The 14,346-nt window shown below is 38.9% G+C and overlaps 1 protein-coding gene across 1 annotated transcript in view; it reads left to right on the plus strand.

Annotated features, from left to right (window-relative positions):
* Nucleotides 1-6,936: 6,936 nt before the first annotated feature.
* The window catches only part of LAMB3 (laminin subunit beta 3), a gene marked incomplete at its 3' end in the record, with an annotated part of 70,467 nt that continues 63,057 nt past the window's right edge, over nt 6,937-14,346 (plus strand). The window contains exons 1-3 of the mRNA XM_083358133.1: nt 6,937-7,026; nt 8,553-8,605; nt 10,263-10,417. Of these exons, the coding sequence (XP_083214259.1) occupies nt 8,584-8,605; nt 10,263-10,417 (177 nt within the window). The 5' untranslated portion in view covers nt 6,937-7,026; nt 8,553-8,583. The remainder of the gene's footprint in view (nt 7,027-8,552; nt 8,606-10,262; nt 10,418-14,346) is intronic.

Raw genomic sequence — 14,346 nt, forward strand, 5'->3', positions numbered from 1 at the left:
TTTGCACAGTGAGGCCTTGCATTGTATTTAGTGACTCCACATGAAACATGGTGTCAGAAGCATCTGAATCTCCATACGTTTGATGCATGCCAGTCCAGCACTTGCGGCCCTGTCCTGGAAGCCAAGCATTTGAAGCCAGGAAACCAGCATCATGGCAGCTGTTAACAACATTCCACCGCCTGAGGCAATGAGGGTGAATGGAAATTGCAACTTCAAAGCAGAGTTTGAGGATTATTCCCTAGCCACAGGTTTAGATGACAACTGGCAGCAGTGCAGGCAGCCACACTGAGATGGCTGATGGGCAGCGAATGCCTCCATGTTTACAAGGATAATTTAACCCTTACAGAGGAGCAAAAGAGTGATACTAAAGCCATCCTAGTTTCCTTAGAAGTCTTTTTTCAGACCCTCTAAAAATGTCATATATGAAAGGTATGTATTTGGCAGCTGTAAGCAAGAAGGTGAAGCAATAGACAGTTTTGTCACACGGCTAAGAGAAAAAGCTGCAAGCTGTGATTATGACTCTCTGAGAGATGAACTTATTTGTGATAAAATAATTCTGGGTATCACTAGTGAAAGTACACGCCACCACCTTTTGAGAGAATATGATTTAAGCTTACAAGCTACAATTGAGATATGTTGTACCACAGAACTTACAGACAAAGGGTTGAGAGCCTTGGAGCAGGATAAACAGATTGGCAGTGTCAATGCAGCCTACAAACAACAGCTAAGCATGAAGAACCACCAGCACAAACATCAGCACAAAATTCATCTATGCAACTCACGTGAAGGCAACCCAGTATCATGCAAGTACTGTGGCAGTGTGCATGTATGAGAGAAAGAGCAGTGTCCTGCATATAGGAAAACCTGCAGAGCATGTGGGAGACCAAATCATTTTGCATGAGTTTGTCTCTCAAGTAAAATGGAAATGAGGAAGCTGCACACAATTGAGCAAATGTCAGATCCTAAGGATGCACACTTGTTTACCACCAATGTGGTTTACACAAAAGAATGCATTGGTGTTGTAAACTCCAAGGGCAAAAAATGGTTTGTAAATCTCAGTTTAAACAATATAATCCAACCCTGTCAGCTGGACTCAGGTGCAACATGTCATGTCATGAGTTTAAAGAACAAAATGAAACTGGCACCTGAGATACCTCTTCAGCCTAGTAGCACCAAACTGAAGTTATATTCAGGAGAAGTAATGGAATCATTGGGACTTTTCCAAACAGAATGAGGCATACATGGGGGTATCCACATACTTAAATCTGAGATTGTGGAAGGCGATCAGAAACCGCTATTGTCTGGATCAACATGTGAGCGTCTGGGTTTGATGCAATTCACCATTCCGGCTGAGTTACACAATGTCAAGTTTTACCCCTCAAAATCGTTGGCGAGGCCACTGACAAAACAGCAAATCCTCCTAGTCTACAATGAGGTGTTTGAGGGCCCCATAGTATTTGTTGCAGGAGAGGTTCACTTTGAACTTGATCCTGCCATTTCACCAGTACAATGTGGCCCACGCAATGTGTCAATAGCCATTAAGCTGCTGGTCAAAGCGCAACTTTGACAAGTATGAAGCTGAAGGACATATTACTTCAGTATCTGAACCTAGCAATTGATAAGCAACATTACTGTTATTAGGAAGCCTGAGAAGATCAGAATCTGCATTGATCCTAAGTTTCTGAATATGGCCCTGAAACGGTCACACTATCTAATGCCAACACTTGATGACATTTTGTACAAACTACCCAAAGCACAAGTTTTTACACTTGTTGACGCTAGAAATGCCTTTTTACAGTGCAGACTGGATGAAAAGAGTAGCTACATGACCACATTCTGGACTCCTTGGGGCAGAAAGTGATGGTTCAAACTACCCTTTGGAATCTCTGTAGCACCAGAGGTGTATCAATGAAAGCAGCATGAATTTTTGAGTGGACTCCGTGGAATTGAGCCAATAGCTGATGACATTCTCATAGTTGGCTGTGGTGATACAGAACAATGCTACATATAAGGTAAACATAACACCCAAAACAATCACTATGTAAGACAGTGCTTGATCCTGCTACTTGTCTGAGTAGAGATCATATACTGTAAGCCCTGTCTGTGTTTTGATTTGTTGGTGCCATTTACACCAAACAATTAGTTATTCTAATTTTTGCTGGGTGTCAGCATTTTTGAGCCCCACAGGGCAAATTGTATGGAAAAAGATCTGATCTACAACAGTTATTTCAATTTTCTAATGTTAAAAAATCCAGATATACCTGCAAATTTTGGGGTGGGGTGGAGGAGAGATGTCTTACAATTATAAATACTGGAAGGTATTCCTCTCATTATAGGGATGCAGTGGCTCAGTGGGTTAGGATGCTGAGCTTGTCGATCAGAAGGTTGGCAGTTTGGTGGGTTGAATCCCGAGTGCCGCATAACAGAGTGAGTGCCTGTTACTCGTCCCAGCTTCTGCCAACCTAGCAGTTCGAAAGCACGTAAAAATGCAAGTAGAAAAATAGGGACCACTATGGTGGGAAGGTACTAGTAATGGTGTTTAAAGCCCTACATGGCAGGGGTCCGGAGTACCTCAGGGAACACCTGCTGCCGGCATCAATCTCCCTGCACCCTGTGCGTTCCCACAGAGAGGGTCTCCTCAGGGTGCCACCGATCAGAGAATGTCGATTGGTGGCCCCCAGCGGGAGATCCTTCTCTGTGGACGCTCCGGAACTATGGAATCAGTTACCAGTAGAGCTCCGGATGGCGCCTGATCTTTGCTCCTTTCGTCCCGATCTGAAGACGTTTTTGTTTGTACAAGCCGGCCTAGCCTGATGGGGGATTGGTGTGGTTTTTTATTCTTGTATTCTTAATATTGTATTTTTGGGGTTTTATAATTGTAACATATCAATTGTTTTAAAATTGGGCAATTATTTAATTCCTTTTTAATATTTGTAACTTTGTATTTTATTCTTGCCCTGTGAACCGCCCTGAGTCCTTAGGGAGAAGGGCGGTATAGAAATATTATTAAATAAATAAATAAATAAATAAATAAACAGCGTTCTGTGCACCTTTGGCGTCTAGTCATGCCGGCCACATGACCACGGAGACGTCCTCAGACAAGTGCTGGCTCTTCGGCTTTGAAACGGAGATGAGCACTGGCCCCTAGAGTTGGAAACGACTAGCACACGTGCGGGGGGAACCTTTACCTTTACCTTTATTCCTCTCATTGGAGACATAGCCTGCCTTCTGCTACAGACAGAGCTAATCAGTGGTTACCCCTTGTAATTCAGTAGCCCTAAGTATATGACCTATCATGCAGACATTGGTACTGTTTAAAGTCATTGTCTACATATTTCTTTAAAAACTTACAGACTGAAACAGAGAGCCAACTTTAGTGATTAAGGCACCAAAGAAAATTGCAGGCAACTTTGCAGGGAGTCTCTAGGAATTGTACTAACATAAATGCACAACATAATAATGGACTAGAACAGGGGTGTCAAACTCACCATGTCATGTGACATGTCACAACATATTGCAACTTTTTTTCTATTGTAATGGGGGGGGGCTGGTTTCGCCATGACACATCCTGCCTGTGGGTCGGCAGTTTGACACCCCTGCCTTAAACTCTCTTTTGCATTATGAAAGAAGCTGAAATATATATTTTTATGCATTCTTCTAAGAGCTTTATTTCCTTTCTATTGTCCAGCCTTGGATCATTTTTACATTTGGGCATTTTTTTCATTAAAAAAATGCTGTCAAGGCAGAAGATGCTTGAATTCAAATAGCTATATGCAGCTGTCAAACTGAATATTAGTCAATAATTTCAAACAGGAAACAGTTCTGTTTGCTAAGTTAAAAAAAACCAACCCACCATAATGATGAGCTCAGAATACTCCTCACTTCTGGTCTGACTTAAGCAATGCAATAATCACCCTCAAGAGTAGACTCATATTTCTACACCTTGGCCGGCTGACCTGCAATAGGCCAGACTGAGGTCAGCTGTCTGGTAAAGAGGATTACATTTTTCAATACAGATAAGATACAACAGCAAGAATGATATTAGGAAGCTAAGAATGCACAGTAATGTTGTATGCCAGAAGTGCTAAGGGCCCTACAATGCATAGTGTGACAATGCAAAACGAGTAGACCAGAATTTATATGGTAATTTTTGTCCTAGCATTTACAAGATTGGGGCTAGTTTAAGAGCAAAAATACTTTTAGAATGTAAGCACCCAATACAAACTGATAATTCACAAATGATGAAATAGGCATAGTAAAAGAAGATTGGGGACTGAGGTTGCCCTTTCCTGACAGCATTGGGATCCTATATACTTGTATGTGTGTGTGTGTGAGAGAGAGAGAGAGAGAGAGAGAGAGAGAGAGAGAGAGAGAGAGAGAGAGAGAGAGAGAGAGAGAGATCATAATAAAAGAATTGGGGACTGAGGTTGCCCTTTCCTGACAGTAAAATGATTACCGTAATTAGTGGAACAGCTTGCCTTCAAACGTTGTGGTGTTCCATCACTGGAGGTTTTTATATTCTGTTATAAATAAAAATAATTACGTATGTACAGTTAATACTATAGATATTCATACAGTTAATAATCTTCTAATACATTAAAAATAACCATTTGGTGGCAACTTAAGACTTTTTTCTGTTGCACGTAGCCCTGAACCTCAGTGCTCCTAAAGTAGTTTGTAGTATTGGCACTCTTGGCATTTCTTATTTGCTAGCTGGACATTATAACACTTTAGCTCAAGTGGGCTCAAAGTGGTGATAGACTGGTTTTTAGCCGATTCATATAGATGCATGAGATGGTAGAATGAATGAGAGATGTTCAGCGATCAATCACAGGTATAGTTCTATATTTAAATGGTCTGTCTAGTTGTTTCCTTCCTATAGTATCCTGTATGACAATTTAGAAAGAGAAAAAGAAAATGTTTTTGCTACTGGTATTTGACTAGACTATTTGGATTTATTCTTTTGTGGAATTATTTTTTAATGTAATGCTTTTTTGGGATGTTGTCCTCACCATTTTGTCTTTTGCTAGTTCTGCTAATCTTCTTTCGGCATGCTGAGAGCTGTAGTCTCCAAGGTGATTCGTTGAGCTAAGATTCCACAGAGAAAAAGTTGGCATCAACGTATGAGTAATTGGAGTCTGAGCAAGCAGTATAAAAGCAGGCACACCCAGGATCTCTACCCATTTATCAAGCATTCTTGACACACCCAAGAAGGAGAAAATCCCCAAATAATCCTTCAGATTTTATATGCCTAAGGACACAAACTGATTTTTTGATTTTTTTTCTTCTTTTTCAAATATCTAAGATATATATCTTGTTTTTCATTTTAAGAGTTAAAATCTTAACAAATTGGTAGCTGGTTCACATATATATGTACTAAACTATTGTTTGTTTAACCAAAGATTCATGCAACATGATGAACCAAAAATCAAACAAATAACATTGGGACTCTTAGTGTGTTTTGTGAATCCAATTGTTCTAGTTCTATAATCAGCAGCATAGTAGGAGTTTCAAGGCAAGCAAGAAAATGCTCATGGCATTGCCATTGGTGCCTCACTTCTGGGAATCTAAACTACATTCCATCACAAACCACATCCCTTTTGGACTCACCATTTTGAAGCTAATGCTCATTATGATGTTCATAATAAAGGTAAAGGTTCCCCCGCACATGGGTGCTAGTCGTTTCCAACTCTAGGGGCCGGTGCTCATCTCCGTTTCAAAGCCGAAGAGCCAGCGCTTGTCCGAGGACGTCTCCGTGGTCATGTGGCCGGCATGACTAGACACCAAAGGCGCACGGAACGCTGTTACCTTCCCACCAGAGTGGTTCCTATTTTTCTACTTGCATTTTTACGTGCTTTCGAACTGCTAGGTTGGCAGAAGCTGGGACGAGAAACAGGCGCTCACTCTGTTACGCGGCACTCGGGATTCGACCCGCCAAACTGCCGACCTTCTGATCGACAAGCTCAGCGTCCTAACCCACTGAGCCACCGCGTCCCTCTGATGTTCATAATAGACATTAGCTAATTAGTCCAGTTCTGCAACTTGATGCTCTTAAAAATTGTTGATTTCTACTTCCCTAATTGATTGCTATTTGGACCAATTCCCATAAAACTCCATGCTGGTTAATGAATGTGGAAGTTAGTTCAAGTTCAGCTGGAAGACATCAAGTTGATTAAAGCTTGTTATTTTTATTTTCTGGAAATAGTGTGCTCATCTATGCAGTAATTTCTCTTATCAATAGTGATATCTGTAAAAGCCATACATATGCAAACCTCAGTGTGGGAGGTATTGTTTATCCTTATACCTATACGTGTATCTATAGGTATATCTAGTTCCTGTCCTAAAGGATGTGTGTTATTAAGCTATATAATATGCATGAAGTAGCAGTGTAATTGTTGTGTGTTACCCTCCACCCATTTTATTTGATCATATCTGTAGTTCTTTTCCTTGAACACTGGTTATACTGTATGAATTGGAATTCTACCAATACTGTATATACATTTACTGTGTATATATGTTTTTATTCCTGGGTATCTGAAAGGTGTCCAGCTTATGAATTGCTTTCCTTGAGTATATCCCTGTATGAAAAGATCCCGTTCTGTTTTGCCATTTCTTTCTGCTTCCCTTGCTTACCCATTTCACTCAGTGAAAAGATTTGTTTTGGCCAATGGCTTTCTCTGCTGTATGCAGTGAAACAAAATCCAAACTTCTCTCATGGAGTGTTTGCAAATTGATAGAAATGTGTATTCTTGAATGTATAATGACAAATATCTCTTCTTTTACTTGCAGTGAGCTAACACAAATTCATAGTCTAGGCTCTATAATGAATTTTACAGTAGATGGGTGTGTCTGTCTGAAAAGGTCCTTGAATCACTCCTTATATCATTATTACTACACCCACAGGAATTTACATCCGCAGGTAAGATGTGTTTAAAACGGAGAGTGAAAGACTACAGTTAAAGAAGCCAGGCAAGGGATTCCAGTTGACCCCTGCACAAAAGAGAAGGAAAAAGACACAAAGTGCAGGTATGTTTTATGTAGTAGTAAATCATTTATCTTAAAAGACATGCAGCTTTTGGGAAAGATAAAGGAGATATTGTTACCCAGAGTGAAACAGATATTTTTTAAAAGCACTAAAAAGTAGGGATTAAAGTACATGCTCCAGGTAAAGTTTTTAAAAGCTCCCTGCTCGCTTTAGAAAATTACATTTCAGTGTGATGTGCATGATCTTGTTCTTATACCTGGTGCTTCAAAGGTAGAAAGAGTAATCAGATTTCTCAAAGTCAGATAGAGGTTTAGTCCACTTTGCTCATTGGAAAGAATAGGTTAAATCTTGGTTAGTGCTTAGTGCTTTGCAGTTGATTAATGCTTTGAAAATGGCGAATACTTTGAAAGAAAGTGCTATGTTTGTAAGATTCCCCCCCCCACCCGCTCCCTGAGAGATTTGAAATAAATGTGCAAAAGGTTAACGGAGAAAAAAATGGTAAGAGATAGAGGACATAAATGAAAATAATGTTCTGGCATTGTTTTTTTCTCTTTGACCAGGAAGACTGAAAGGTTATTAATTTTTATTTTTTATGCTTTTGTGGTAGTGTTGATTCCTGGCAACTGCCTGGACTAGACTGTGTGTATTTCTGGCATGGTTTTGCATGGGATACACATAAAAATAACACCCAGTATAGCATGTGATTTTTTACTGGGCCATGGATCAGTCAAGCACTAGTTTACATCAAAATGCAATGGATTATAAGACATTTATGCCTAGTTGTATACTTATCTTTCTCTTGATATCTGTGCTATTAGCAAAAAATCATTCCAGGGTTGATGAAAGTTTTCAGTGTCACTGTTAAACCAATGATATTTGGGTCTATTATTCTTGATGAGAATTCATGGCTAACCATGATAGAATGCCTCAGGACAGTAGTGTTTCATCTTCTCTTTTTCATCACTTCAAGAAAATGAACAAGACAGAGTATATTGTGTCTCCACCTGCTTATTTTTCCCATTTTTATTTCTTCCCATTTATTTCTAACAGGGCTCCCAGATTGTTCTTCTGCTTACACTCTTGGGAGTCTTCACCAATGATCAGCTGTCTTTGCATTTGTTTATTGATCTTATAATGAATCATATAACTGTTCATAGAACCTGGAAAGCAGGATTGATAGTGGTGACCATGGCTTTATTGTGTATGCTTGTTTTTTTCATGCTTAGATTTTGTAGTAGTCTCTTGGCAGTTCATCTCTATTGCTGTGGTTGCTGAATGCTCAACCTGAAAGTCACCTGATCCCAGATTGTGGGAGGTGGGGAAACCCGACTGTCAGAACTTTGAATCCGGGTTGTAAGTCCCTTTTCTTGGGTTTGTTGTAACTTCGGCCAGTCGTAAGTTGAGGTCTACCAATATTCTCTTTCATCGACACTTCTTCTTACTTCTTAGGACTGTTTTGCAATTATATAACAACAACATTGCAAAGCAATGTTAAAGAAGGGTTAATAATTTGCCATATCCATGTTATCATCTTTGTCATTGAATATATGTTTTATGTTCATTTAAGGTAACTCTTGAATGTTGTGAAGCTCATCATTATGTGGATATTCCTTCTTCTGGGTAAGTGTTTTCCCTGTATGCATGTGAAAAACATTAGATGGACTGGATAAGGTAAATCCAGACAATAGTTAATATCTCCTGTTAATGCTAGTTAACCTCAAGAGACTTGCCTTGGATCTGTTTATGCTGAATAATTATCCTTTATTCAGCTTTCCCTATGTGGAGAACCTAGTGGGGTAATAAAGAGAACACTGGAAGAAGAAGCAGATTATCTCAAGGTGTGATGGAATGTGTATCTGGAGAAGGAGTGTGTGTGTGTGTGTTTGTGTGTGTGTGTGTGTGTGTGTGTGTGTGTGTGTGAGAGAGAGAGAGAGAGAGAGAGAGAGAGAGAGAGAGAGAGAGAGAGGGAGAGGGAGAGAGAGAGAGAGATAGATCCTGGCCGTGAGCACCATGGTTTCCCAGAGAGGAAATAGTGCATTCCAAAGAGAAGCTCAAATTAAGAGACTTCATAGTCCTGGGCTGGTTGGAGGAAAGGAAGGAAGAGATTCAGGATAACCACACCCTAGAATCTCTTAGGGTATATCTAGTAGGTTAGAAGGTTACAGTTTAGTTTGGCAAGATCTGTTCATTAGGTATAAGCAATTTTTTTTTTTTAAAAAATGACTCAGTTGGATTTCACTCTGCTGTTTTTGGGTATGGGCCCGAAACAAGGTTTGTAGATGTGTCCTTATTAAATAACTGTGGGCTAACAACAACTGAACAAATAACAAAAGATCAAAAATGATAATAATAAAAATATTTCAAACCACCAAGAACAATCCATCACAGGGCTTCCCTTCCCTTCTGGCACAGTACCTGAGGGAAAGCCAGGTTTTCAGGGCCTTCCAGACTGTAAGGAGTGTAACGGTCCTCCTCCTCATATCAGGAAGAAGCTATTGTAGAAGGTAGATGCAGTTACAGAAATGGTTGGCTTTCTAGGTCCCACCAGATGACAACATTTAAAAGCAGGGACCTGGAGTGAGTCCACTCTATCTAACATAGTGGGACCGGTATATGTCTTAAGGGAGCTGGTTGCATGTTATATTTGTTTTTAGCAAATATGTATACTGTCACAATAAAGAACATTTTATTAAAGAATAGTTCTGGTTCACAGATACAAATGATTTATTTTGTGTTTTCTAGGTCCATGTGTCTTTTATACTATTTTCTAAGAAGGGCATTTTTGAATTAATGAAATAACATTGCATATTGCTATGTCTGTGATAGGAGAAAATTAAGTCATTTATTGGATGGGTGAATAATATTTTGCACGTCTTTACTGCTTTTACAACTGTTGCATTGTTTAGCATACATGGTCTGTCTAATCTTTATGACAGTGCTATAAGGTAAAGCCATAGAATTATCCACACATTGCAACTTAGCAAGTTAAGGCTAACAATAGGAAGCTCCACAGAGTTCTTACTTCTAGTTTGATATACACAGAGGGTTACAGTTTGAATGACTTTTTTATGGCTATTTAATAGCTAGCTAAGTGCAGAAGCAAAATTCAAAGTAGCAGTTCCTTAATTCTGTAGACAGTCACTTAACTTGAGTAGCTATTATGTTATTTTGCATTACTTCTTTGAAGCTGCTCAATATAGAAAAAAGGGGCAACATTTCTATTCTGTTTTCTCTTAATGAATACTGTTGTTAAAGTTGATTCTGGATTTCTTTCTAGCCTCTCCATACCTCCTGGTTGCACAAAGAACCTGTCTGCATGGGGCCTGCTACCCACATGCGCAGGATCTTCTTATAGGAAGAATCCATTATTTGAAGGCCTCTTCCACATGTGGACTTACTCAACCTGAAACTTCCTGTACTCCATATGGAGAAGTATGTATGACCCAAATATTATTATTCATTCAGGAAGGACAAGACTTTCATAACTTAGTGGCATTGGTTTTGTGGTTGTCATTAAACAGAACAGAGATTAGGTGCTTGACTATGTTTGATTCCTGATGATTGCACAAATAGTCATCTTATCTGTCCATCTCTACAGATAACTTGCTGCTCTTCCAAGGACATTCTTGTAATCTTTTTGATCCCATTCATCTATCTTATCTGTGATTTTCCAATTCTTGTACTATTCTTATATTTGGGTTCACAGGTTATGATACAGTTTTCGATTTGTCTTGGTTGTGCATACTCAGCTGTTGTGGTATATAAACCATGGTTTATGACTTTAATATGTAATGGAGTTTTAAAGAAATAATGCTTAATCAAACCATAGTTAGCACAATATGTGAACTTTCAGTATGATTTTGGGCACTGGATATTTGTAAAGATTTGAGTCTACATGATTGCTATGGTGAGTTAAGAACATAAGGTTTCTTCACCCTTCATGAATAAGATATGCCCAAAGCCAGAATTTTAAAGTAGAGTTATTATGTTCACTATGTTTCAATGCAGGAAATAAATTTGGAGCCCACCTCACTTCCATGGAGTTTAATTCTATGTTTTGGGTGTCCCAACAGAGGTTATTCTCTTTGCCCTCAACACAGCCTGTACAAGAGTGACTTCTTTGGATAAGCAGTGATGTTCTTTTTCTTTTAAGTCAACTCTTACAGGCCTCAGTAACTAGAGAAGAAATGGATTTTATGCCAACTATTTTCATAACTTTTTCATATTGCCCTTATACAATAAATAATTTCTTGTTTATTAATTTTTATTTTCAAAGTTTCTCCCAAATTAAGAGGTGTCTGGTAGCATGTTTTCAGATTAAGAAATAAATTAAAGCTTATGTTTTTAAAGTAAATTTTGCTATTTTGAAAAGATGCCACATGACCCTTCTTGATTTTTGACCACCACAAACTAACATGGCCCTTCCAGAAGGATGATTTCCTTTTCTTACATATGTTTTAAGAAAAAGAAGGAGGTCAAGCTTTTCTTCCTCCACTGCTATCCCATTTTAAAATCTCAGGTTAAGGCATTTCCTGTCTCTGGCAAATTTTTGATTATATCCTCTTCACATACAACACTTTGAATAAATGCTGATCTAGCAGAGACCTGTTGGGACTGTCATTGGCAGGTAGCTCTACCCTGTGTAGGTATAAAACTTTAAGATCCAGAGCAACTTTCATAAGCACATAATGTTTCACATAATGTGAAAGAAAGAAGCAGAAGCAGACACTTCTGAGCACAGAGAACAATAGTTCAGAACCCGGGTAGTAGCTCTTAAAGCACAGAAGCTTGAGTATCCAAATAAAGTCCAGGATCCAAATAAAGTCCAAGAGTGAAAACCTGGCAGCTACATGCCTTATTGTTTTCATCTTGTCACTGTGTTTGGCGGGAAAAAGCAAATAAAAATATCCCCTCCTTTCCAATTTTATCAATCTCTGTACAGGAATTCAGAAGTGATTCCCCCCCCCCGCCGTAAAATGAATCCAAACTTTTGATGTGTTTAAGTTTTAGAGCAACTAGTTCCCATTCATTTTCCAATAAACAGATGTTAAGTGGGTTGCATATATAGGTCTGAATAGGTAGAGGGGGAATGTGACATAGGAATATACTTTGAGTTTGTATAAATTCCTCTACTATGCAAAAAACATTAAATGAGTTTTCAGACGTATTTATGAGCCAAGATTACCTGCAGAATCTGTTCTAATATGTACATTTTTATTATCATTGGATCACAGGAAAAGCATAAATTAACAATGATCTTTCTATTAACCTCCCCATTTCTCATTAAATAGTAGGGTGAGGAAAGTGAGAAATCCTGCATTTGCACAGCATGGAAATCCATGGAATGTTTGGTATTGGTAAAGGCCCTTCATATTGCACTCATATGCTACACTTCTTTTCACCACAAGCAATTTTTTTGGGGGGAAACTCAGAGCCATAAATTTTGTCCAGCAAAAAATCTACTTATTCATGGCCATTTCTGTCTTTTGCACTGTTCCCTGTTAACCAAATATTCATAACATTGATTTCATTGAAAGGGAACAGGTTCAATCACTATATAAATTAGTTAGCCACTGGACAGACATTGTGGCTGGTAATGCTGTCTGTTTCTAGGTCCTGACTCATGAGAGCTAAACTGAAAGCCAATAAAAAGTGGAAGGTAGGTTCACAGCATGTTTCAAGCAAGATTTAAGTCAAATAAGATTTTGTTGGCCATTTCTAGGTGTCTTTATGTATAGGAAATCTTTTATGAAGCAGAACCCATGTGACTTTCAAGGAGAATTATTAAAGGAGATGGTATGTTACTTAAAATTGTCTTTGAGAAAGGATTTTGGGAATAGCATACATATCAGTGCTCCACGTTCATTGTATCAGCATACAACTCACTTAAAAACATGTCAAATTGGATTCTCTGATTGTCCATAAAGATATTTCAGAAAGTTGGACAAGTACTCCTTCCCTTCATCTTTAATTGCTCTGACCATCAATAAGTAGGTTAAAGGGAACTTAATTTCTGCTACTGTTTCTGTAGCTCATCATTATACTGGTTTTTACTGCTGAGACTGACTCATATTTCATGGTATGAGTACTACTGATTAAAGGGTTTATTGATAGACATTGTAAGGTTTTCCTGTCCTCCTTTTTTTTATTAAAAAGTTTTAACATACATTTTATCTTTAACAATCCCCCCTCCCCCTCCCGTACCCATCCCTCCCTACCCCTCCCCCCTCCCCCCCGACTTCCCAGAGCTAAGTACAAGGTATAAAAAAAAACAACAATCATAAACATCCATATGCTAACAACCATAAACTCTAAAATCTATCACTCTCTAGCTCATATAGGATAACTACAAACACTATTACTATTAAATATAAAAAGAAAAGAAAAAAAGGAAGAAAGACATATTCAAATGCTACATGAAACTTTTTAGTCCCATATTTGTTCTGGATATACTCAATCCATTTTCTCCACTCCATAATATAACGTTCTTGCGAGTGATCTTTCAAGTAAGCCGAGATCTTTGCCATCTTTGCCATTTCCTGTCCTCCTTGAAGCATATGAATTTTAAATGAATTAGTACCATTCAACATAATGATTTGCACTTCAGAGGATACTACTTAAAACGTGTTGTTAGACCAGCTAACGCAGCTCCATTTCAAGACTGTTTAATGTGCTAAGCCCCTTCATGGATTACTGCCTTGTCGTGGCGAAGGGGCTTGCGTAATTCAATGAAGCTATGAGCTATGCCGTGCAGGGCCACCCAAGACGGACAGGTCATAGCAGAGAGTTCTGACAAAACATGATCCACTGGAGAAGGAAATGGCAACCCACTCCAGTATCTTTGCCATGAAAACCCTATGGACAGTACCAAAAGGCAAAACGATATGACGCTGGAAGATGAGCCCCTCAGTTCGGAAGGCGTTCAATATGCTACAGGGGAAGAGCAGAGGGCTAGTACTAGTAGCGCCAGAAAGAATGAAGCGACTGGGCCAAAGCCGAAAGGACGCTCAGCTGTGGATGGGTCTGGTGGTGAAAGGAAAATCCGATGCTGTAAAGATTTTTTTCTCCATAGGAACCTGGAATGTAAGATCCATGAATCAAGGCAAGCTGGACGTGGTCAAACAAGAGAAGACAAGACTGAACATCGACATCTTAGGTATCAGCGAACTAAAATGGACAGGAATGGGTGAATTTAATTCAGATGACCATCAGGTATACTACTGCGGGCAAGAATCCCTCAGAAAAAATGGAGTAGCCTTCATAGTCAATAAAAGAGTAGGAAAAGCAATACTGGGATACAATCCTCAAAATGACAGAATGATCTCAGTTCGAATCCAAGGCAAACCATTCAATATCACAGT

This window comes from Vipera ursinii (assembly GCF_947247035.1).
Source record: "Vipera ursinii genome assembly, chromosome: 3".
NCBI classification, from domain to species: Eukaryota; Metazoa; Chordata; class Lepidosauria; order Squamata; family Viperidae; genus Vipera; species Vipera ursinii.